At 41.4% G+C, this 24,031-nt stretch overlaps 1 protein-coding gene across 1 annotated transcript in view; it reads right to left on the bottom strand.

Annotated features, from left to right (window-relative positions):
- The window catches only part of CDK5RAP2 (CDK5 regulatory subunit associated protein 2), an 86,512-nt gene that overhangs the window by 5,474 nt on the left and 57,007 nt on the right, over positions 1 to 24,031 (bottom strand). Inside the window, exons 25-36 of the mRNA XM_054174252.1 lie at positions 22,937 to 23,537; positions 20,805 to 21,037; positions 17,160 to 17,208; positions 16,266 to 16,450; positions 15,011 to 15,136; positions 9,927 to 10,043; positions 7,448 to 7,637; positions 7,126 to 7,247; positions 5,302 to 5,550; positions 3,608 to 3,691; positions 3,226 to 3,485; positions 784 to 930 (exon numbers count right to left, since the gene is read on the bottom strand). Of these exons, the coding sequence (XP_054030227.1) occupies positions 784 to 930; positions 3,226 to 3,485; positions 3,608 to 3,691; positions 5,302 to 5,550; positions 7,126 to 7,247; positions 7,448 to 7,637; positions 9,927 to 10,043; positions 15,011 to 15,136; positions 16,266 to 16,450; positions 17,160 to 17,208; positions 20,805 to 21,037; positions 22,937 to 23,537 (2,363 nt within the window). The remainder of the gene's footprint in view (positions 1 to 783; positions 931 to 3,225; positions 3,486 to 3,607; positions 3,692 to 5,301; positions 5,551 to 7,125; positions 7,248 to 7,447; positions 7,638 to 9,926; positions 10,044 to 15,010; positions 15,137 to 16,265; positions 16,451 to 17,159; positions 17,209 to 20,804; positions 21,038 to 22,936; positions 23,538 to 24,031) is intronic.

Raw genomic sequence — 24,031 nt, 5'->3', positions numbered from 1 at the left:
ACAAAAATGCTACAAACATTCTATATAAAATGTTTACTCTTCCTAAAGTTGTTAGTTTGTTGTTTGTTTTTTTTCCCCCAGAACCATCCTGCATCCCTTAAGAAACAGAACAAACCCTCAGGAAAAACACTTTAGGTTTATTTTAAAGGCAGAGTTTGAAGCAGCTTCTTTACTGAGTGGTGGTATTATGACAGTATAGATAATTCCTTCCTCATTCAGTTTACTTCCCTTCATTTGCAAAGCGCAATCCTTTTGAGTTAAAATGTTATAAAACTCGTCTCAGGGTTTTGTCACACTTTTAAAAACACATCCTATTTTACAGCTTAGGCAGCAAAAACCTCAAAGGAAAATGTGGCTCAGATTACATCAAAGATTCTGCAGGTTCTGTTGTTGCCAGTATACACATAATAAAATTGAGTTTGGTTCTGTAACAGGGAGCCCAAATGTCTTCTCTTTCCATGTTGAAACATTTGCCACCTGCCTAGGCTTCCTGAATTCACGTACCAGGGTTGTGGAGCACACCTTTAATATGAAATGCTGTGTAAATAAACACCCTGGTATACACCATCATCAGGATAGAAAGGCAGGACACCTTCAGCCTTAGCCTTCAGTGATGACAGCCAACTGAACCCATGTGTTCAGAGACTGGACGTCCTGGTTTCATGATTTCCAGAACATTGTCCCAGATGACATGTCCCTAAGTGGTGCATCTTCCAACAGTTCAAAAAGCCCAGAAAACAGTTTAACCCATCCACAGTCTCCCCAAATGAACCATAATAGTACCTGAGTGCCATGAGTGGTACCGTGTGCAGCTTTCAGTGGAAGGGAAACTCTCCAGAGAAGTTTCAGTAATCGTGCAGCCTCCTCTAAAATCTGTTGCACCGTGTGAGTGCTTGTGGAAAATCCACGCAGTACTGCCTGGTCTGGTACCTATATGAGAGGATTAGGGACATGGTGTATTTTCTGCTTAAAGCATTATGAAAATGTCGTCTTAATTAATGGCTTAAATCAAGTTGCTACGATTTCCTATTGAAGATGATGCACGCAGCCCCTGTGTGCCACAGAAGCTAATTTGTTAGTTTACAGAGACTTCTGAATTATGCATTACCTTAGAATTTCAGGGAGGGAGGGGATTTATCCTTATCAATAACCATGATTAACAATAGATTATATTTACTAGATTTGCTGTGCCACATGGTAATCGTTGGCAATTCTCCTTTCTCCATTTGCATTTCGTGTCATGTTGTTTGAAAGTCAAATGATTACAGACATCAATTTAAGCAATATAGATGTTTCTTCCTTAGCAGACCCTTTAAACTGTTCTATTTAATGCTAAAATAACTATCAGGACACACATAAAATGTTTTCCTCTGCTGACAGATGAGAAAACCAAATGGAAGAAATTGCATAAACGTGAAATAAAGGAGGCAAAGAACGCAAGGGGAGCAAATGAATTACCAAAGCAATGGTGATACAGACTGGGGAAGGGTAATGAAAGAAAAGCATTCACAGTTCCTGCCCCATGCAGCACATCATTTGAATACTTATTTAGCATTGTTATCTAACCAGAATCCTCCTGTCACATAAAATATCCCATTTGCTAAGCAGTCTGAAGCTTCAGTGATGCAAAGCTTGATAGGAAACTGCAAATTGTGAAACTTACTGCTTTTATCTTTACACCAACAAAACAAGTTAAAAACTTAGAGAGAGATTACTTTTCCAGTCATTATCAGTGTCTTAACTAGGTCATTTGAAAATATATGATACTTCAGAGAGTCTTAAGTGTCATTCCGACATCATTTGACTGTGTGAGCACACATGTGAGAGCACAAAAAGAATTTCAGAACTGTTGAAGACTGCATCTTCTATAGCATTACTAATTACAACTAGAAAAATACAGGGCACTAATTTATCCATGCAGTTAAGAGCTTCTCATTTTGAAAGGGCAGTGAGTGGTGTGGGTTTTTTTTTTTACTATATATAAATTATCATAGAATCACAGGAGTGAAAAGGAGCTTCATTAATCACCCAGTTTACTTCTCCACTCCAAGGCAGGAAAGCATTACATGTAATTTTTCAAACATTCACATAATTTGTTTTCAAAGTGCCTCCAGTAACAGTGTCTCTGAGCAGCCTCCATGCCAGTCTTTCATTATTCTTTTCACAGTGGCACACTGTTTTAAAAGCCTGATCCATGTCTTCCCCATTGAGGTTTAAGTCTTTTAGCTCCTTATTAGTTGCCACAGACACGTGCAGGTTGTTCCTCGCCTTTTGTTGAAGTTTGTAGATAGATTTATCTTATTCATCCACCCCTGAGAAGCTATCATTAACTGTATCAAGATATTAATACCATCAAATGAGGAAAACACTACTACTTGTCCTGATTCTGGAGGAAAACGATGGACATCATTCAATACGAGGCAAACATTTTATTACTTTAAGAATTCTTATCTTTAAGAGCACAGCAAGAGCACCATCCTTTGGTATCACTGTGTCACCCATGATGCAGAAAGGATGACACACTGTCTTAGAAGACAATATTTGATCACTAATGAGATATTCAAGTTTCTAGACTGGCTGCTGATATTGCTGAAGTTTTCAACTGATACGAGGAAATGGAAAAAATATTAAAAAGCTTCCCTAATATGAACCAGCCCTCATTAGCATGTATCAATCATTAATGAACAGTTATCACCAGCTGTTATTAAAGGGCACAATACAAGCAAATGTGGAACTTTATCAGCTGGATATCAGATGTCTTTCAGCTGCCTCATATGTCCTGGGTTTATCCCCAAGCCTTTGTTACAAGAAAATCTCTTTAATTATTTTTAGCCTTAGGTTACTGATACATACCCCTAGTTTAAGCCTTTTCTAAAGCACTTCAGAGTTGTATCTGGGGTTTTTTGTTGTTGGTTTGGTTTGGCAATCACCAATTTCCACAGTATAAGCAAGTAGTTTCACCTCATTCTGAGTCACAAGTAAAAGTGAGATTGCTTATTAAAGGACCAGAATTAAGTAACTTAGCTGTAGCCTCATTAGCCCAGAGCCACAAAGAGGTGCCTGCATCTAAATGAGGCTTGGACTGTTAACGTTGAGATGTCCTGGCAGAGTTACTCAGTTAATGGTGCCTGCTGCACCATTAACCTAGTTCTTTGCTTTTGTAAACCTATACATTTTGCACCTCTAGGCAAAACGCTCCGTCTGCTAGCAGCTTTCACTGTTTACCTTCATTCCAGGCTCCTGCAGTTTCGTACCGGTGACCTCTCTTAAGGAAATCTCCATTTCTGCTAAAACCTGTTGTCCTTCTGCAATCTGTTTCCTCAGAGCATTATAATCCTCAATCAAGCCAAGAACGTGGCGCCCATTTTTGTCTGCCCACATGCGGTGCCCAGGCACGAGCCGAGGGGTGCAAGCCGTACTGGAAGATGAAGTGCTGCTGCAGTGTGAAGTGCTGTCTACGTCGTCTTTAGACCCTGAGTGCATACCTGGGGCAGAAAAACAGGGGGTTTTATCCTTCCATGTAGAACTCAGTGACACTATACTTCTCTTAAACATCAAGTCTGGGAGCCTGATAGCGCACACACGTGTGTGATACTTTTGGTTGTACCTGGTTTTGCAAGTGAAACACAATGTCCGTGCCTCTGCGGCTCACAAAGGTTTCTGCTGGCAGCTGGGCAGTTGCAAATATTTTCTGTATTTAAAAACAAGACAAGGAAGAGGATATTCAGTAGAAATTAACAAGCATTTAAAAAAAACCCCATAACTTCCTAGCTCTGTTTCTGTTCCTTCTTTTTCCTGATGCGGCACTTGGACTCAAGAAGCAAGGGAACACAGCTCCTCATCTTGTACCATGCCATGCGTCTTCCGGTATTTACCCACACTGATCCTTTTAGGACCTATCCGAAGGTCTAGGTGTCTCCCAAAAATCAACTCAAACAGAAAATCCAAAGCACATCCTGATGAAGACACCTTAATCAACAAAATTAGATAAGACTTTAGGAGACTCCAAGCCTGGAAATGTTCAAAGCTAAGTTAGATGGGGCTTTGAGCAAACTGTTCTAGTGGAATATGTCTCTGTCTGTGAAAGGGAGTTAGAATTAGGTATCTTTAAGGTTCAACCCCAACCACACTATGATTGTGTGATGAAATGTAAGCTTCCCACTAACTCCACAAGAATTGTGCCACTCTCCAGAGCTACACCATCAGATCTGTATCCCCCTTCTTCCCATCTTCAAAATTCCCGAAGAGCCTACGAGTAAACACTAACCACAGTACATCTAAAAAGCTAACAAATTCAGCTGTTGACATTCCAAGCAGTCTTTCTGGTCCATACCAAACTTGATTAGAACACAAGTAGTAAGGTGGTAAAAATCCATGCTGGATCTCACAAACTCTCACACTAATCCTCTGGCTGGTGCTGCTTACTGTGTGCGCCATGGAAGATTTAGGCAGGCACGTTCAGGTGAAGTGTATGAACCCAGAGTCCCATCATTATTATTAGACACTATGTGTAGGGCTGTAAAGGCAGCAGGAGAGGTGGCTTTATGCTGAAAGTATGAAAGGCTGATACTATGCAGAGCACTTTAGCAGCAGGGAAAAATGTTCTCTTGCCCCACAGATATCTATATTAGGAGAATAATTTAGCTCTGAGTGTAAACACTAGATTTTCCCTAATTTCCTAAAACAGGTTCACTTAACAGTGATTGAAATAAAGGTAAAAAATTCCTCAAGGGCCTAAAGGGGACAACTGATTTATACAAAGACCACCCAGTGCTCTTATTGATCACTCTTGAGTAACACATACTCATCTTTAACAAACACTATAGAGCTCTGCATTAAAAAAAATAAGCCCCAGATAAGCAAAATTTCTGGCAAGTTACTGTAGGCATTCTTCCATCCCAGAGACTGCCTGCAAGTGCCTCTCTTGAAGGAACTGTAGAATGCCTTAGGTTGGAAGGCACCCTGAGATCATCTACTCCAACCTCTCTGCCATGGGCAGGGATGCCTCTTAACTAGACTTGATTGCTCAAGGCCTCATGCAGCCTGGCCTTGAATGCCTCCAGGGAGAGGACATCCACAACCTCCCTGGACAACCTGTTGCAGAGTCTCAGTAGAAGCTGTAAGGCAGTCAAGTGTGCATTCCACTCCCCCATCCACAAACAGCTCTAACAGGAAAGGGATCTGAAGGGCTGATGGGCAGCCTCTAAAGGTCAAGCTGCTCCTGTGTAAGGCTTCTAAGAGCACCTTTAAAGAACAAAAGCATAGCTCCCGGCTAAACCAAAACCACGTGTGGCACAGTACCAGTCACTCCTGCATGATGCTGAGATTCTTGTTTGAAGAGGCAGTTGATATTTACAGCTGACATTGATCCCACTTCCTGTTTCTTCTCTTTTGAAAGCTGTTCCTCCAGTTTTTCATGCAAAGACTTGTTGGTCTCTATGCTCCTTTCGAGCTGCACTCTCAAACTCTGTATTTCAGTCAAGAGTTGGCGTAAGTCAAGTGCATTATTCTGATCTTTGCGGAATTCTTCTGACGCATCACACCTGGGATCTGAGGCGGTTTCAAAAGAAACACTTAGCATCTTCAACAAGTAAAATAACAGCAGCCATTACCACAATGCTGAACAAGTAAATTTCAGCCAGCTTTCTCCCCAATATTAAGAATTAACTACCAACAGCATTAAGATAATGGTTTGACCAAAAAAAGCACATCTTAATTGCTTCTACCCTCCAAAGATTTAAAGAGCTGAAAATGATTTTTCACTCTGTCCATAACAGCTAATAAGTCTCATGCCAAAAGCTAATAAAAAAACCAAAAAGAGAATGAAGAGGATTTAGAAAATTTGAAGTGCATTAATGCACAGTCTGGGGAAAGCAAAAGGAATGGGTAAAATCCTGGAGTGCAGAGGAGGGATGGAGTAGAATCAGGAATTTGATTTTATACCCAGAACAAAACAGAAAATAGTGATCACCTGGCAACCAGAGGAACAAATCTGAACCTGAACAAAGCAATGGTTATGTTCATCTTTTCATAGGAGATGGTTTCAGTACACAAACAAGTCCATGTATTCTTCCATGCCAAAAACCAAACTGTTCTCCAGACAGTGGGAAGAGGGTACTGCTACTCTAATTACACTACCAGTTCTGCAAGGAGACTTATTTCCAATCCCTGAGCCAACTCTGGCTCCAAGCCTTATGCCAACAGGGTTCCTCTGCTGCAGCTAGGCATGGAATAGTGACAGCAGGGCACATTAAAGTAGCAGGAAGAAAAAAACAACAGTAAAAAATCAATTTTTACAAGAACCTCCAGTGGGGAATTTCCTGGCTCCTGTAACAGCTACGCAGCAATGAACAGCATCCCACATTTTTACCCGCCCATACCAACAGCTCTATGCTGGTACAACTTCCTTACAAAGGGTAGCAAGGACTCATCTAAGTCTCATTCCTACCCCTCAACTTTTGTGACAGAAGAGGGGAAAATTATTATGTGTCTCATTCAGAAAGCAGTGCCAGCACTTCTCTCCAGCCACAGGGAGAAGACACTACTCTCAGAGTACACAACTCTCAGAGCACAACCTACCTGAGCAAGCACTATCTAAAAACATGCTACTGCATCCTCACAGATGACAGCTAAACATCTAAGATCCCCATGAAGCTTCTCCAGCCTGAGCCACTGAACTTTCAGGATTTGTTTTTATCTTAGGTGAAAAGATACAGGAAGCTGGCTGCGCCTAGTCAGAACTTACCACACAGCTCAACCTCGCAGCTACGCTCCCAAGTCAAAGGCAGCATTTCATTGCCTAAACACAGGCTACTGCATCCTCACAGATGACAACTAAACATCTAAGATCCCCATGAAGCTTCTCCAGCCTGAGCCACTGAACTTTCAGGATTTGTTTTTATCTTAGGTGAAAAGATACAGGAAGCTGGCTGTGCCTAGTCAGAACTTACCACACAGCTCAACCTCGCAGCTACACTCCCAAGTCAAAGGCAGCCTTTCATCACCAAGCTGTCAGCTCTGCTTCACGCAGCAGACAAGCAGAAACAAAGTGTGACCTAACCCTCAGTCCTTTGACAAGATCCTCTTCAGAGGGGGAAGGGCGCAGAAACAAGTGTGCATTTATACCTGTCGTCTTCCATCCTGCTGCTTCCAACTTCTCATAAACCTTGATCTCGGTTCGGAGTGACTGCAGCAGCTTCTCGTTCTCGGACAGCTGATGCTGCTTGACATTGATTTCTGTTTGCAACCTGTTGAGTCCCAATAAATGGTTAAAAGTGAAATTGTTTTGTTTCAAAGAAACTAAAATCCATTCCCACACTTCCTCCATCATTCTGCCCTTGCCTTTTGAATATCTCAGTAATGTTCATGGCTACAGCTAAACACACATCTGCCACACTGACTACCACCTTCTCCAGACAAAATGCTGAACGTGGACAGAAATCGATACCTGTTTAATTCATTACGACTGCTGTAAATTTGACATGTCAGATATCTGGTTTCATCCTCCTTTAGGCCAATTTGTTTTTGCAGCCTTTCATTTTCTCTCTTGATGCATTCATAATCCTCCTGAAGATGCTCAATGATTGCATTCTTTTTAGAAAGAGATTCTCTTAACTTTTCATTTTCCTTTTGTTTATCTGAAAGAAAAAAACACAAGGTATTGGTAACACCCACATCCACTGAAGTTATGCTTTTTAACAAAACCAGCTTTTCCAGAGACTGTCAGAAAATAACAGCTGCACTTGTTGAGTTTTAGCATTTCAGTATTTCCATTTTCTAATGACTTTGGTACATGAATGGAACTTTCAAGCCCCGAGACTCAAAAGCTCAGTAAAAAAAAACATGTATAGCCTTACTGGCCACATGCCCCAAGCATCTCCTGGAACTTGGTCAGAAGGGTAGTGTTTACCAATTAGGAGCAGCAGGATCCCAAAGCAGGTACATCAATTTTGCCAGTCCTCATTAAAAATAAAGCATTTAATGTCTTTTTAGGAAGAAAAGCTCAGTGGGGCATGTTCCATCCATGTTGCTCGTTTCACAGAAATCTGTGTCCTCCCCTTCCCAGCATTATTCCTCTGCCAAATGCATCCTATCAGTGCATCTTCCTTGGCACAACTTATGTGCTCAAACTGGTTCTGTGACAAAGAATTGCTGATAGTGTTTTAAGACAGCTGCAATCAGAGAGGCTCATGGGGACCCCAAGTTTTTGTCACCCCAGCTTTAGAACTGGAAAAGGAGGAGGCAGTTTTGGCAAAGACAGAGGAGGGGGGAATCGTTTCATCTCCCAACAGTCAGCAAATCACTCCCTTATCTTCAGTAGTCCCGTTGAAAGTCCATGAAAATGGCATGCCCTACATGTTGTTTGAAGTGTGTATCACCAGCCCTCCACTACTGAAGGGCTAAGATAAAGACTACAAAAAGCACCAGAGACCAAAACAGGCAGGAGGCATCCGAGAGGCTTTTCTTTCTCTAGAGGATGCAGGAACAAACACAAACTCCAGAGATACCAACCCTGTTTTAAAACACAAGGGCAACAACGCTTTCTGCTCATCACTGTTCCTTAAAGAAGAATCTCTGATATGATCAGATCATATTGTCAACCACAGGAACAAGCAAGAGGGGGAATATATTAATTAAAAATGTACAACTGGAACAAACTGATAAGCAGCAAGATGCACTAAAACAGAAGAGAACATAGATGACTCTGGAAGAAACACCAGTGCTTTTACACCAACGGTCTGAAAATAGGGAGACTAACAAACCAATTGTGGCTGAAGCTGCTTTTAAGAACCTAGCTGGCAAGTTGGTTGTTTTCTAGGGGGAACAGAATAGAATAGACCAGAATAGACCAGACCAGACCAGACAAGACTGTCAAGATCATCGAGTCCAACCTATCATCCAACACTATCTGATCAACTAAACCATGGGACAAAGCACCCCATCCAGTCTCTTCCTAAACACCTCCAGTGACGGTGACTCCACCACCTCTCTGGACAGCCCATTCCAATGGCCAGTCTCTCTTTCTATGAAGAACTACTTCCTAGCATCCAGCCTAAACCTCCCCTGGTGCTGCTTGAGACTGTGTCCTCTTGGTCTGGTGCTGGCCACTCGGGAGAAGAGACCAACCCCCATCTGGCTACAACCTCCCTTCAGGCAGTTGTAGAGAGCAATAAGGTCTCCTCCGAGCCTCCTCCTCTCCAGACTAAGCAACCCCAGTTCCCTCAGCCTCTCCTCACAGGGCTTGTGCTCCAAACCCCTCACAAGCTTTGTTGCCCTTCTCTGGACATGCTCCAGCAAGCCAACATCTTTCCTAAAAGAAGACATCATCATCATTCTCTCTTCAAGGTTGTGAAAGAGGAAAAGTTTGGAATAAGAGATTAATTTTAAATTCTTTCAAATGGATTCCCTCAGTTCTGCTCTCTTCTGTAGTGTTTCAAAACAAGATGACTTGGCTTGTCCAGTGGAGTATCTGTAACAGACTTCAGAACCTAAACGTAATTATTTTGCTTCTGTTTGAAGCTCTTCTATAGTGAATGGTTCCATTTTCAGCAATAATGCCATCCTAGGGCTTTATTTGTTATTTTAGCTGGCTTCAGAATAGAATCATGGGGAAAAGGAGCAACAAAATGGTAAGAAAAGGCCCAGGGGGAAGAACAAAAATAATGTATAAAAAGAAAGGAATGCAAAAAACCACATGAAAGCGAGTATCAAACAGAAAAGCCTCCAAATACATAGAAATAAGGAGCATTGCTGCTACTCCTTTATCAATGCCAGCCCCAGTTTGAATGCCTGCAGTTGAGCATGGAATTTCAGGACTGGGAAGAACAGTTAAGACAGTTTAATGACTGGACTGTTAATGTGTTATAGTTTACTGATCTGGAATGAGTTGCAGTCTACTCCTGTAAAGCACAGTTGTACATTTTTACCTCTGGATCCTTTTGCTAGCATTGCATTCAGATCTTGATTTTGCTTCCTCAGGAAATGTATTTCAGAAGTCAGGGAATTATGCTGCTCTGAGCCATGGATAAAAATGTTTGCAGAACCTATAAATATATACATAAAAGATGATTTATGAGTCATCTCTAGGTCATTAAAGATTAAACTTTCCAGACAAGAACAATTTTTCAAATTGCAGAAAAACATGTTATAAAAGATACTTCTCCCCTATATCTTTTGAAGGTTATCCCTACAGACTAAAAGGCAATTCAGGTTAATGCCAAGTAATCCAAAGCCCTACATCACAAGTACCTCTCACTGCTGGGCAACCATTACCAAAATTGCAGAATTATCCCTCGTGGGTCTTTATCTATCAGCTGGTATTACCAACAGGACAAAAGGCAGAAGTGCTTTGTGACATTGCCTTATTTTCAAAGAGCAGCAAACTGTAGGAAGATTTACCATGTATTTCAGTCTTGCTCTGCTCATGCTCTGTTGTATCCAATGACACCACTGCAGAGGATCACTAAGTTGTACCAATTAATCCATGGTGGTTAATAGACATTTGTTACCATGCCAGTCTAGAGTGAGGCAGGAGTCACTGTCTTGGCTTCTGATTACTAACTGAGCATCCATGAAGATTCATCCCTCTTAAATTCTTGTATCTCGAATTCAGATAACTGAGCCAGTGGTCAATAGTCACAGGGAGAAACAGGCACCTCCAGAGAGCAACTCATCCAGTCTGCCTCCTACACACATGGATGAGAAGCACTGCCTCTAAGAGAGAGACACTTCTCTCCAGTGCTTCCATGAGAAGCTCTGGGTAACCAGCACAGATTTAGATGTCTAAATTGCAGAAACCCAAGGGTGACAAATCCTGGAGGATCTGCTTGCACTAGTTGTATGAATACAGGTGTTAACTCATGTATCCAGTCAGTCAAATTCCAACCTGGGTAATCCTCCTAACGCACTGCATTTGTGCCACTCATTGCACAGCAATGTCTTAAGTTACACTACAGTCTGAGAAGTGCCACGATCCACTCTCAAGGTGGGTGCCTCTGAACTGTAAGTTAAGTAACTGTTATGGCCCTTTACAAGCAGCTTACAGTCAGTAAAACACTTCAGGACTCACAGGAATTAACATTACAAGTACTTTTCAGTTGATTGGTTATCCCGTTATCTCCTACCACTTAAAGCCTGAGATAGCTACACGAGTGTCAACTATTTGGTTAATAGAGAAATAACCAGCTGGCAAAAAATTAGCTGCATGTATGAGGAGGATGCTTTTCAGCTCTGGCAGCTCAATTCAATTTGATGTGCTGCACTTCCTCTGAGTAATCTCATTTTATTGTAATCCCAATTGAAGCTTTTACCCACTACCTAACCGGGATGTAGTGTGCCATGATACGCACCTCTTGTCGTTACTGAAAGACTCAAAGGCTCTAGAAGCCTGGCACTAATGGCATTTTACTATCTATATGTTAAAGAGTTGAGGTAGCTACGTGAACTCAAAAGGCTTTTGCCTTTCAGATTTTAACAAAGCAATTCAACTCGAGGTGGCAAGGCTTGATGGTCTCATCTTGATTCTAATTTAATTTATTGCCCATCACCCAGCTTTATCCCATTTGAAAAGTTATGCTATCACAGTTCTACTGAAAGGCTTTAGAATATAACTACTAGTTATCTTACATAATAAGGGATAATGTAGAGCCATTGGTAATAAGGCCACAATCCTGCAATTTGACCCACTACTGAGACTACTACTTCTGTGCAGAGCCCTGCTGACATCAATTATGCTCTCCATAGATCCAAAGATCCATCTAAACTGAAGTAGAGCATCAGGACCTACAATTGCAATACACTTGAGTTTTCATTATGTTTTCTGCTGAAAAAGTGAGTGCTAAGGAAACATCCCTTGAAGGTTTCAAAGGAAACACCAACTGAAAGACAGGCACTATTGGAAACTCACAGCTAAGAGGAAGGAAATATTCATCTCCAGGTAAAGCAAACTACAGGATTAGTAAAGCTGAAGATCAGTCTGAGCAGATACATTAGTCACTCGTGGGTTAAAAAAAGGGCAAATAAAACCCCTTTTTAAATTTTAAATGTTAAATGCCATTAACAACATTTGAAATCCAGCAAACTCAAAATTAAACCTTTGATTTTATTTTGAAGCCTAACATTTGAAATGATTGAAGCAATTATTTTAGTTCTACTTGTACTGCAACCTCAGCTCTGCAGTAACGACGTAGTCATTACCAGCACTTGAGTCATTTATAGAATATTAGAAGCCCAGAGGCATTTAAATACTTAAAGAAACTAAATATTAAAAATAGCATGGGAAAAAAAAAAAGAAAGGAAAAGGTGGGCAGATAACAGAATGGCTTAGGGTGGAAGGGGCCTTAGAGATCATCTGCTTCAATATCCTTCCCATGGGCAGGGACACCCCTCAACTAAACTTAGCTGCTCAAGGCCTCATCCAACCTGGCCTTGAACACTTTCATGGAGGGGGCATCCACACCCTTTCTGGGCAACCTATTCCAGAGTCTCACCACCCTCATACTGAAGAAATGCTTCCTAAGGTCCAGTCTAAACTTCCTCTCCCTCAGCTTAAAACCATTCCCCCTTGTCCTGTCTCAATATGCTCTTATGAGAAGTCCTTTTCTAGCCTTCCAGTAGGATCCCTTCAAATACTAGAAGGCAGCCATAAGGTCCCCTCCAGAGCCTTCTCTTCTCCAAGCTGAGATACATGCATATTATGTCTATTAGACAAGAATACTTCTATGCATTGACTTTGGTTGACCAAACAACTCAATATAACAAGAATTTAACATGCAACAATTAAGTATTTGAAAGGAAAACAAACTAAGGATATTAGGTTAAAAGTGGGGGGAAAAAAAAAAGTTTTTAATCATGAAGTCCTAAAGTTAAAATCTGCTTCAGCTTCGTCTAGGAACCTCTTTTTACACCCAAATCCCATCTATTAGGAAAAAAAAGAAGAATCATTACTAGATATGTGATTCTATGTTAGCACTCTCCTGTGAGTGCCCAGAGAGAAGATGCTCCTGCTTGTGCTGAGCATGACATGACCTACTCTGTTCCTTCTCTTTGTTCCTCATGCTGGTCATAGCTCATGGTTCCCATGGGCCAGCTGCACAAACACCCCATCCCACCTCATGGAAGGAGCAAATCTCATCCCTGTCCCTCTCTCCTCTGAAATGTGCCCAGGACAGGTTGAAATTAGATAATCTTCGAGAGCCCTTCCAACCCAACCGATTCAGTGAATCTGTAAAAAGAGACTCTGTGTATCTGATGAAAGACATTAACCCAGTGTCAATAAGGAGCTGTTCTAACAGGTACCTGCTTTTTGACTTTAGTTTCCAAATTTCTCCTCATGCATTGGTAGATGCACTAGGGCAACAAGAAGATGGATGGAAGACCTAAGACAGTTTATAAAGAAAATATACTTTCACTGCATTAATGGATGCCTTTGCCAGAATCTTTATGAAGCTGTAAGAGTTGGAAGTGTTTCAGTCTGGTTATTTCATGGGAACAGTATGCCTTTCCAGCAGCATAAATACTTCATGAATGAAATGGATGCTTTTTATACACCTTTCCATCACGGTGAGTTATTTCTGAGAGCAAACTGCCATTTGCAGGTAGTCTCCATTTAAACAACAACAGAAATGGATCATGGGGATGATGTAAAACATAATGAATCTAATGTCAATATTAGTGCAACTGAGTAAAAGGAAAACATGTATGTATTTATTGCCTGCTTCCAGTCTGAGTAGTATTGCATATTAATCATCTGCCCTGTGGGGAAAATGTGAGGAGGAGAGCAAGAACTCAATAAGGCATAGGAAAAAGTGTCTGGTGTGGTGTACTTGAATTCAAGGTGCTACAAAAGCATCCTTAGTGGAAGCCTGGTGCCTTCTTGTGAAAAGTTTTGACCACAGCACAGAACTTGGCTTTCAAAGATGCTGAACACTAGCAACAGAGAGCAGTGACTCTGAATTTACATACCTATTTTTAGTATTTTTCATCCACTGCTTTACATTAGAGTTTGGAATGAAAGCCAACTCCATGTTGCAATTTCCATCAGTTTCTGTCAGGCATTTCTCATTAAAAACTCAGGATGTCATTTTGTGTGGAACACATTTATCACACCAATCAATTCAAATGACAAGCTGAACACCACAGCCTAGGCTCTGTCTTACAGATATTTTGTCCCTGTATGTAAACACAAGCTGGCTTTAAGGCAGGTAGAAAATTACCCAGACGGCATCTCCAACAGACCTGTTAGAAGAGGTGTTGTACTGACCACCCCAGATATACACAGGGTAGGCACAAAAAGGGAGATTCCACAGAATTCCTACTTTGGATCAATGGCAGCAATGTAATTTATGGCAAAGCACCTCCTCTATACTCATATTGGGCCCAGGGACCCACTGGAATTATGTTGATAAAATGCTTCCTTTCCTTGTCCTGGCTGGACACAAAGTTAGAAGAGGATGACATCCTAAAATCCAAGGCCATTCCAACAACGATTCTATCCCAAATGCACACACACAAAGGAAAAAGGCAAAAAAAAAGCAGCACAGGCTGTCTGCTGACACCACAACTAGAAGGGTCTTTCAGTTCTCTGTTTGAAATCCAACCACAGCATCATCAAATGTCACAAACTGCCTGCTAGTCTTGATCTCTTAGTAATATATGCAACTGCAGGTTGGAGACTGTGTGGTGTATCCTTATCCCTGTGGCAGTTTAGGCTATGCCTTTAAAATCCCATAAAACATTTGTGCATGGGGGCTGGACACCCTTCAAGCAATGGGCTGAAAGAAGAGGCACATTAGACCTGTATTCTGCTACTCTACAGGCCGTGTGGAAAAGCTGTGTCTGCTGATGGAGCTCAAGATGCAGCAGTACTCAGCAAAAGGCACATCACTTTCCTTCCAGCTGTAAAGGGGTGGGGGTTATTCAAAAGAGCAAACAAAGCATTGCCAGCAGCTTTTGATCCCTCAGGCGTCAAGCAGGGAAGGTGGATTTAATTTGTCATGAAATAAACTCTTACCTTGATCTAGTTCCTTGTCTGTTACTTGTCTCTCAAGGTGCTTCCTCAGTCTCTCATTAGTTTTTATGGAGTGCTCTAAACGCTGTCTCAGGATTCTAATTTCTTGCAGATGCTCCATTAATAACTCTAAATAAACCAAGAGACCACTTGTTATTTAGAGTAAACAATTGGATTCCTTTACACTCTGCACTCCTGTCAAATCTAATGTGTTAATACTAAAACCAGAAACAGGGCTGTTGAAAATGGAAGCTATCAACTACCTGTCTCCACAGCTGTGCATTTAGCAAAAATTCTCCTGTATTTTAACTTAAACAATGGTCCAGTTTTAAGGCTCTTGTAATTTCTTCTTCCTACAAAGCTGCAGTAGGCAGCAATTTTATCTAGTTAAAACATTCCCCGTACTGGGAAATGAAGCCAAAGTTCTGCAATGCAGCTTCACATTCAGGCTCAATGCCCCAATAGGGTATTTTTTTTCCCTTACAACAATAGGAAGCTTACCAGAATAACTCAAGATAGAAACTTGACTTTGACTTACACAATGCACACCATAATAAATAAATCTGTTCTATCACGTTTCATTACCTTACCTTTTCCTTCCTGCTCTGCCGTTCTACGTTTTTTCTTCCATTGGCTGCAAGTTTCAGCTTCGCTCAGGAACTTATCAGTTCTAACTGTCACTATCTTACTTGTCAGTTTCTCCATGTCATACACTCCTGGTTTACTCTGCAATATTTTTCTCCTGAACAGGACGTGCTATCTCTGCTATTAAATTTTCATTGCTGCCAATAAACTACCGCAAGCATCACTTGTGCTTAGTGGAACTATCCAGGTCAAACATGACACCGCTTATTAATTATGCAGCACTTACAAGTCTCAAAGAAACACAACACTGGCTTTTATAAAATTAGAAAAGAGAAAAAAAACCCTCTCTTTTCCAATGTAATAATCTCTTGACAATTGTCTATTTTCTGCTTTTAAGCTTGTCTATTTAAAGAGAGTCTGGAGTACTGTAAAAGATGATAGTCTAAAACAACAAAGACACAAAATATCAGAGTTAATTTTGTTTCAAACGGGAGGAGTTCAAATCCTTGTCATCTCTGGGTGCCTTATTACTGGAATTGCAATGATTATGCAAGATACTGGAAAGCTGAAGCAAGACAAACATTCTTCATTATTTCTTAATTAGCTCCCTTGTGTCTTATTTATCACATTTCCCCAATATCTGGAGAATCTTCAGGGAGGGGAAAAAAATTACCTGGGGGAAACTTGTTTGGCGGAAGCTCCGGTGAGCCGTGCTGCCCTTCCAGGTCGTGCCTGTGCTCAGGTGAGCCCAGAGAGGACTTTTCTGACAAATCAAACTCAGACAAGCTATGAAGAGCAGATGGTACAGGTGACTCATCCTTCACTTGCTGGTACATTGTGGCGCTCTTCTCGTTATCCCTTTTGTGCCAAACAAACGGATTTTAAAATATAAAGATTGTTTTATTACTTTGGAAGCGTGAACAGAGAGCACGGCACTGAATCTACAGGGCCCAGTAAAGCAAGTGAACATATGCAACAGAACCTGACAAACCACTACACATCAGACAGCAAGACCAAAATTCAGACCTCACTGAAGTCAATAGGAATAATCAATGGGATCTCCAGCCCAGTTCACATTCCAGCACCTTTGCATTAAGAGGACCCCAAGCTGACTCAAACAGGCAGCTGAGGATTGCTGTAGCACAGAAGAATCCCAGGCTGGCATAAAACCAACATATGCAGCATAACAACACCTGCTCTCTTCACCTTCAGCATGAGGGTGTTCTGAGACTGAACTTCAAGAGCACTGCACTTCAGTCATCCTCAGCAAGCCCCCAAGGTCACAAAACCAGAAAGGTAGCTGCTGACTATCCCTTCTAGCAGCTGCAGCCAGGATAACATCTGAGCGTACACAACAGTGGACTATGGCACGTGTTCTGCTTGCTCATGAAAGTAACCCTCCTGGCAGCATGATGCTTCCTCTTAGTTTCTCAACTGTTTGATGGGAAGGGGGTGGGGGGCAGAAAGCCTTAGTTTGTTTTCTGTGGACATTTTATTAACAAAATGGCTCTTAATGAAACAGGCATCATAAGCAAAGCCCTCCCAAAATGCACAGCAGGGCACTTACCTTTGAGCTAATTCATAAAGTATAGTAACTTCTGTACCTATTGATTCTCCTGCAAAGCAGAAATATCTAGTTAAAACCAGGTACAGATAATCATGCCTATTTTTTTTTTTTACCCTCCATCTTAAATGATTTAAATATAGAATGGTAAATTAATGAGAAATCAGAAGTCAACAGATACTCACCACACTGTATTAGTGTCAAAAAGCTGAGCTAATCTATTTATAGCCCAGCAACAAAGCAATAGCTTTCTCTGGAGTTCAAAAACCCATAAATTACTAGGTAGCACAGGTGCCAGATTTTACAGCCTCGGTGGTTTAGTTTGCATGCAGATATAAAATACTGTGTTATATGGCAGAAGGATTAGGGGTACATGGCATTGCTCCTTCAATAAAAATTATATTAGAAACAATTCCATCACACTTGGATTTTGTCCACCCAGATCAAGCTCACCACTTATCCTAAATAAAGGGACAGACACGGGATTTTGCCTCCAATACTCTCCGTGGCAGAGGGTGTGAGCACAAGCATAACACAGAGCAAGAGACCTGCACTCAAGACACTGATCTGAGTAAGGAAATGTGAGTTTTGTGGTGTCACCTTGGCTCCCCGTATCTTAACAATTTTTATGCAATTAAGCAGAAGTGGCAGCAAGAGTTGCACAGCTGAAATTTCAGGGGAATGAACTGAAGGTCAGGATGGAAATGCAGAGGCAGAAGGTTGTTTATGCTTCTCCTTTACAGTCAGTTCTTCGTAGGCTGGATGTTTTTTATCACCCTACAAACATCATTTTATTTTAATGTGTGATTCAATGCAACACCATTGTGGTAGATATATTGAATTGTCTCGGTTGTCAGGGACTTTTCATACTATATAGGATACCATCTGTTGGTTTAAAGGCATTTAATGTTTATTCACTACACAGGCTCCTCATTTGTAATGCAAGGAATCTCTGTAGCCACTGAAATCATTGAACACACTCAATCTTTTATTACCCTGCTATGACATGCTGCCTGTAATACCTTTTTCTCATATACAACTCCTTTATACAAGCAATTGAAACTGCAACATGCTGCCACTATCTTTAATGAAAGGCACTACACAGACCACTGTATGGCTGGGCCCTGAATGGTTCTCAGCAAAGTCATCTTCTAGAGCCAATTTCAGGAAGACACAAGGGGCAGAGTCCCTATTCCAGGTCACCTCGAGTGTTTCGCTGCAGATGTCAGTTTGGCAGCTGACATCTCTGGAAATATTGCTAGTTGTTTGGGTCGGAAAGAGCAACACTTGGAATGACAAGAAAAGGTCTTTCTCGCTGGATTTCCCTTATGTTAGCATCCCTTTTCCACTGCTTTGCTGCTAATTTTCTTCGTGCTGCAGCCTGGAGGCAATACGCATGATGTACTCTTCCTTCAGGTGACAAATGTCGAGCCTGATGCTCGTTTTACAAAACAAGGTTGCATTTTATCTCTCTATTATGAAAGATAGAGGGCTTTTCTTAACCAGCTAGACTATTTGGCAGCAAGATGCAGGTCTCTCAGGAAAGTAATCAGAATTGTTAGGAATAATACATCTCCTGAGATGGTCCCACTTGTTAGACATTCAAGGCTTTGCCTTTTCAGCTTCATGCTTTGCCAAACAATAGGTGGGGCAAATGGGATAAAAAGATGACAGAGAAGAGCATTTTCAGATGTGCAAGCTCCTGGTTTTCAGACAATGTGCCAGTTCTCACTGGTAACTAAAAGGCTTTGCTTGCTGGTACACATTATGAAGTACTTCCCCGGGCACATTTTCCATTCAGCACTCTGCAATCTCTACCACCAGGACAACACTTCTCCAGCTGACTTCTCTTGGCACTCCTGCTCAGGAGGCTGTTGTTCTACTAACACACCCTACAGAAACCCTCATACACACTGATTTGCAGTACCAGTCTCTTCAATTCATGAGCTACTCAGAATCCTGAAAGGAATTACTCTCCTATGCCTTCTAACCAAACATTTTTCCCTTTCTCTCCTCTCATTTCAGTTTTCTGTGTGCACCATCTGGGTGGGTTTCTCCATAAAGTCTATGGCTCTCTTTCTTGGTGCATCCAGTGCCAGATGATTTTATACCTGCATACAGCTGAAGGTGTGTTATTTCTACAGGAGCATCAATAATGTGCAAATCAGCATGCTATTATCTCCCAACTGTCCAACACAGGACTCCTTGTAGTTTCTTCAAATGCATTAACCATAGAAAAGTGCCCAGATGAACTACTCTCTGATAACTTCTGCCTTCACAACTAGAAGCCCAGCCCAGATCTCTGCACTGCACTTGCCCTTCTTGTAAGTGATTGCACTTCAGGTGAAAAAAATCTTCAGGAACCTATAATTTTTTCCTTTTAGTTAAACACAGATTGTGTTAAAAAGCAACTGAGGGCCATGCCCATGGGAACCCTTTACTGGAGATAACTCTCATGCTTAGGCTCAAAGTCAGATGGGGCGTTTCCTGAAACAGAAAATCCTGAAGCCTACTTGTAACTAAACTTTTACTAACTTATAACCACTGTACTTTGAACAGTTCAAATATGCAGGTGCCAAGATAACTCAACACAGAGGACAACTGCAAAAATAAAATCCAGTCTTGTTGGAGTACTAAAATGTTACTTCCCAAGACAATCATTCTCCCTATAAATGATTTGATGGTTTAGTAATCATGAGGTCTTGGGTGACAGGTTGGACTTGATGATCTTTGAGGTCTTCTCTAACCTTATTGATTCTATGCTATAAAAGCAATGAAGAAGAATCACAGAAAGATCAATTACACCCTGCCACCCTAGCCAGAGCAGGGTCACCTAGAGTAGGTCACACCAGAACACAGCCAGGCAGATTTGGAATGTCTCAAGACAAAGACTCCACCACCTCTCTGGGCAGCCTGTTCCAGGGCTCTGTCACCCTCACAGTGACAGATTTTTCCCTTATCACAGAATCACTAAGGTTGGAAGAGACCTCAAAGATCAGCAAGTCCAACCTGTCACCCAAGACCTCATGAATAATAAACCATGGAACCAAGTGCCACGTCCAATCCCCTCTTCAACACCTCCAGGGATGGGGACTCCACCACCTCCTTGTGCAGCACATTCCAATGGCTAACAACTCTCTCTGGGAAGAACTTTCTCCTTACTTCAAGCCTAAACTTCCCCTGGTGCAGCTTGAGACTGTGTCCTCTTGTTCTGGTGCTGGTTGCCTGGGAGAAGAGACCGATCCCCTCCTGGCTACAACCAGCCTTCAGGTAGTTGTAGACAGCAATAAGGTCTGCCCTGATCCTCCTCTTCTCCAGGCTAAACAACCCCAGCTCCCTCAACCCCTCCTCGTAGGGCTTGTGCTCAAGGCCTCTCACCTCCTGTGCTCCAGTTTCCACCCACTGCCCCTTGTCCTATCATTGGGCATCACTGAGCAGAGTCAGACTCACATCTTTATAAATACAAATGAGGCCAGCCCTGAGGTTCCTCCAAGCTGAAGAGCCCCAGCTGTCTCCACATCAAAGAGACATTCCACTTCCTTAATTATCTTTGTGGCTTTGCAGTGGACTCGTTCAAGCAGTTCCCCACCCTCCCTTTTCACTAAGAAGAAAAACCTCGGACAAGAAGCACAAAGCACTGCTACTCACCATACAGGAATTTCCTTTCTAGCTTCTCAAACAGCAGCACACTTTGGTTCAGTTGTTCACGGAAGCCTTCAGCAACATAATAATCTACATCACTGGCTTGAAGCAGCTCCTCAAAAGCTTTAATAAGGCTCGTCAGATGTCGATGGTAAGTGACACAACCACCGCAGATCTCTTTAATTTGTTGGCATTGAAGGGAGAGTTCTCGAGCTTGCGAATGAACTAATGAATCATAGCTGAGAAAATGAAATTATCTTTAAAGTAATTTTCTGACCATAACATTTTAAATATAAATAAAAAGTGAATTAAACTTATATTCCCAAGATAGAATTTTAATGGGACTCAATTTGCTTTCAAAAATGCTTTTATAGCCACAATGAGAGATTGTCTCTAACTGTTGAGTTTTGTATTTATGGGCATAACTTGTGGGTTATTATCCTTCACTTAACTGCTTCATTTATGAGGGCAGAAACCAAGGTGATGACTTTATCTGCTTGGAAATAACCCAGATGGGGTGCAAAGGTGCTGAATTAAAGTTAAGAAGTCTTTTCATGTGTTCACTGTTAAGAATAGACATATTTATCCTGACTGGTTGGGATCTTTAATGCACTCTGTTAGAAGAGACAGAGTTGTCCCTTCTTCTGAAACTTAACCTATTGCCTGCCAGGAATATATTATTGGAGTTTCTGGAGCTGATGGTTTCACACCCTCTGAGAATTCTGCATGTCTTTTCATGCTTATTACTAGTGACATGACCATGACAACCACTGTAGTGCCCAAACTCTCATACTCCACAAGCCAGGAAATAAAATTCAGCTCAGGTCAAATGAATTTATTCTGCAGTTACAAACAGAGACATGCCCTTTCTACAGTCCCTGTCTGCATCACAGATAAGACTTCATTTACAGAATCATACGCTGGTGGAGAGGATCTGAAAAGATGCAGGGAATCAAACAAAATGTGGGGCATAAACAAAATCTATGATGGTGCAGGCTGTTACACAATTTTTACTGTCATTTGTATAGGAAGAGATGGATAACTCACTTTTGGCCCTGTCACTTGTGACTCATGCAGTTGTCCTAGACAGCAGCCATAAAAATGTTAGTGATCCATACTGCTTCATTCTGTAATTTACAGTTAGACCCTCCTTTGTAAAATGGATGAGGTCTGTTTTCAAGGTATGTAAATTTATATGTACTGTGTAGCACAACTGTATTTTATGACAGCAATACTGAGAGATATACAATAGTCCATAGTGGTGATTGCTCAGTGTCTCCAAATATTTCTACTTAAGCATTCTAAAGAGAGTCAAAAGCCTGAATGCCTTTCTTTGTTGTACTTCCTGCCATTCTACAGGCCCTCAGGACAGCAAGAGTATTAAAGGTGAAGAAAATATTTGGGGCAGGAGGTTACAGGTTTGGTCTTATGGGACCCCACTCCATGTCTGTGACTTGTGTATCTGCCAGCCAAAATGCTGCACCCATTCTTATCATACAAGAAACAAGGCTGATGCTTTCCAGCCTCCCACAAATGATTTTCCAGCTTATGAGCTGAAGCTATAAAATTTTGTTCATTAATTTCTATACATAACTACTTCCACAGCCTCCAAAGGCAAGCATTACAGCACTCAGCTGCAAAACAAATTATAACTCCAGCATAAACTTCCTATTTTACACGTAAATGCTGGTCACACAAACAGAAAGGCTAACATGAATCTGCCAGCCAACTGCCCACAAACAGTTCTTAAATGGGATGTTCCATTTTCTTACACTTGTCACCTGATAACCCTGAGTGATGCAAGACTAATACTGTGATTAGCCTGGCAGAGAAACATGAGGCGATATGACTGTGCTCAAGAGAACAAATCTTACAGCAAGGAGCTGTGGAACTGAAGTGTGGGCAGAGACTGGTGTCTGGCACAGAATCACGATATGGGCCTATCAGGAGCAGCCCTGGTGTAAGAAAAATACTGCTTTGTCCTTTGTCTTTTAACTACACACTTCAGTTGCTTTATGTTCATGTGAGTGAAATGTAGCCTTTATCATAACACGGTCCTGTGTGAATAAGGTCATCTTCCTATTACCCTCCTATGTCATTTGGTAAAAGAAACCTGAAGCAGTAATAGCTTTACTCACTTGGATGCTGATGTTTCTCTCAGTTTGTTGTGAAGATGATGCACTTCATCAGGATGCATATTTGCAATTTGGTCTTTTTCAAGCTCTGCCTCATTTGCTGTGAGTGGTTCCTTACGGTTTTGTACTGCCCATGGATCAGGTGCTTCTGAAGACCCTGAATTCCCATTTTCAGCGTGGACCACATAATCCATCAGCTGATGGACACTAGAAGATCTTGTGGTTTCTTGCATAGCTGTATCTTTCGCTTGTCTAACACATCCTTGCACAGGCAAAGCTGCATCACTCAAAGCTATATTGCAGACAGCATTTGATAAAAGCTGGTCAGAGGTCTGCAAACGAAACACGAACATTTTGTACTTCTCAAGCTCAGACTTCATATCCTTAATTCTTTGTTTCAATTCTTCTACATCATCTATAACTCCACAGTCATCAAGTGCATCTGTACTTGTTACACTCAATTTGGGAGAACGCAGGCACTTGGAACCTGAATATGCAGTGGCTGAGTCAATGTCCTCATGTTCCACGGAATAAAACTCTTCATTTATCTCTCTTAATGAACGCTGGGTATTCACAGTGCTAATGGTACCATGATTTTGCATTTCTGAAAAACAGGAGGCTTGCATGTGAATATTAATATTTCTTTATCTGACATTCTGTTCTTAACAGCACTGGAATGAATTCATTTACTTCTCTAATAAGAGAATACAAACACAGAAGAATTACAAACCGTACAGCGTTAATTTTGGACTCCTGACTTCTCTCTACGATTTGCTCACTAATTCAACTTGCACAAATATGTCAAACCCCTTGTCACCTTTCAAATAAACAATACTCAAAATAGATCTGCTTTCTTTTCCCAAAAGACTGAAGGTTACTTTTGTCATACACACTCCCAAATCAGACACCCGTCAAGCCAACCAAGACCCTTCCAGCCACAAAGCTGCTAGCCCCAAACAGGATTTAAAACTAGACTGTATGGCTTTAAATGACTCTTCCCAAAACTTCTAATATTCTTTTTCTCCTCACTTCAAAAACCTGTGTGAAACCAACTGGAGCACAAGGTCAGTGGAACGTGAAAAACCAGCATCAACAAAT

Source organism: Dryobates pubescens, chromosome 29, assembly GCF_014839835.1.
Source record: "Dryobates pubescens isolate bDryPub1 chromosome 29, bDryPub1.pri, whole genome shotgun sequence".
NCBI classification, from domain to species: Eukaryota; Metazoa; Chordata; class Aves; order Piciformes; family Picidae; genus Dryobates; species Dryobates pubescens.
This window is presented reverse-complemented; position numbering and strand designations above follow the sequence as displayed.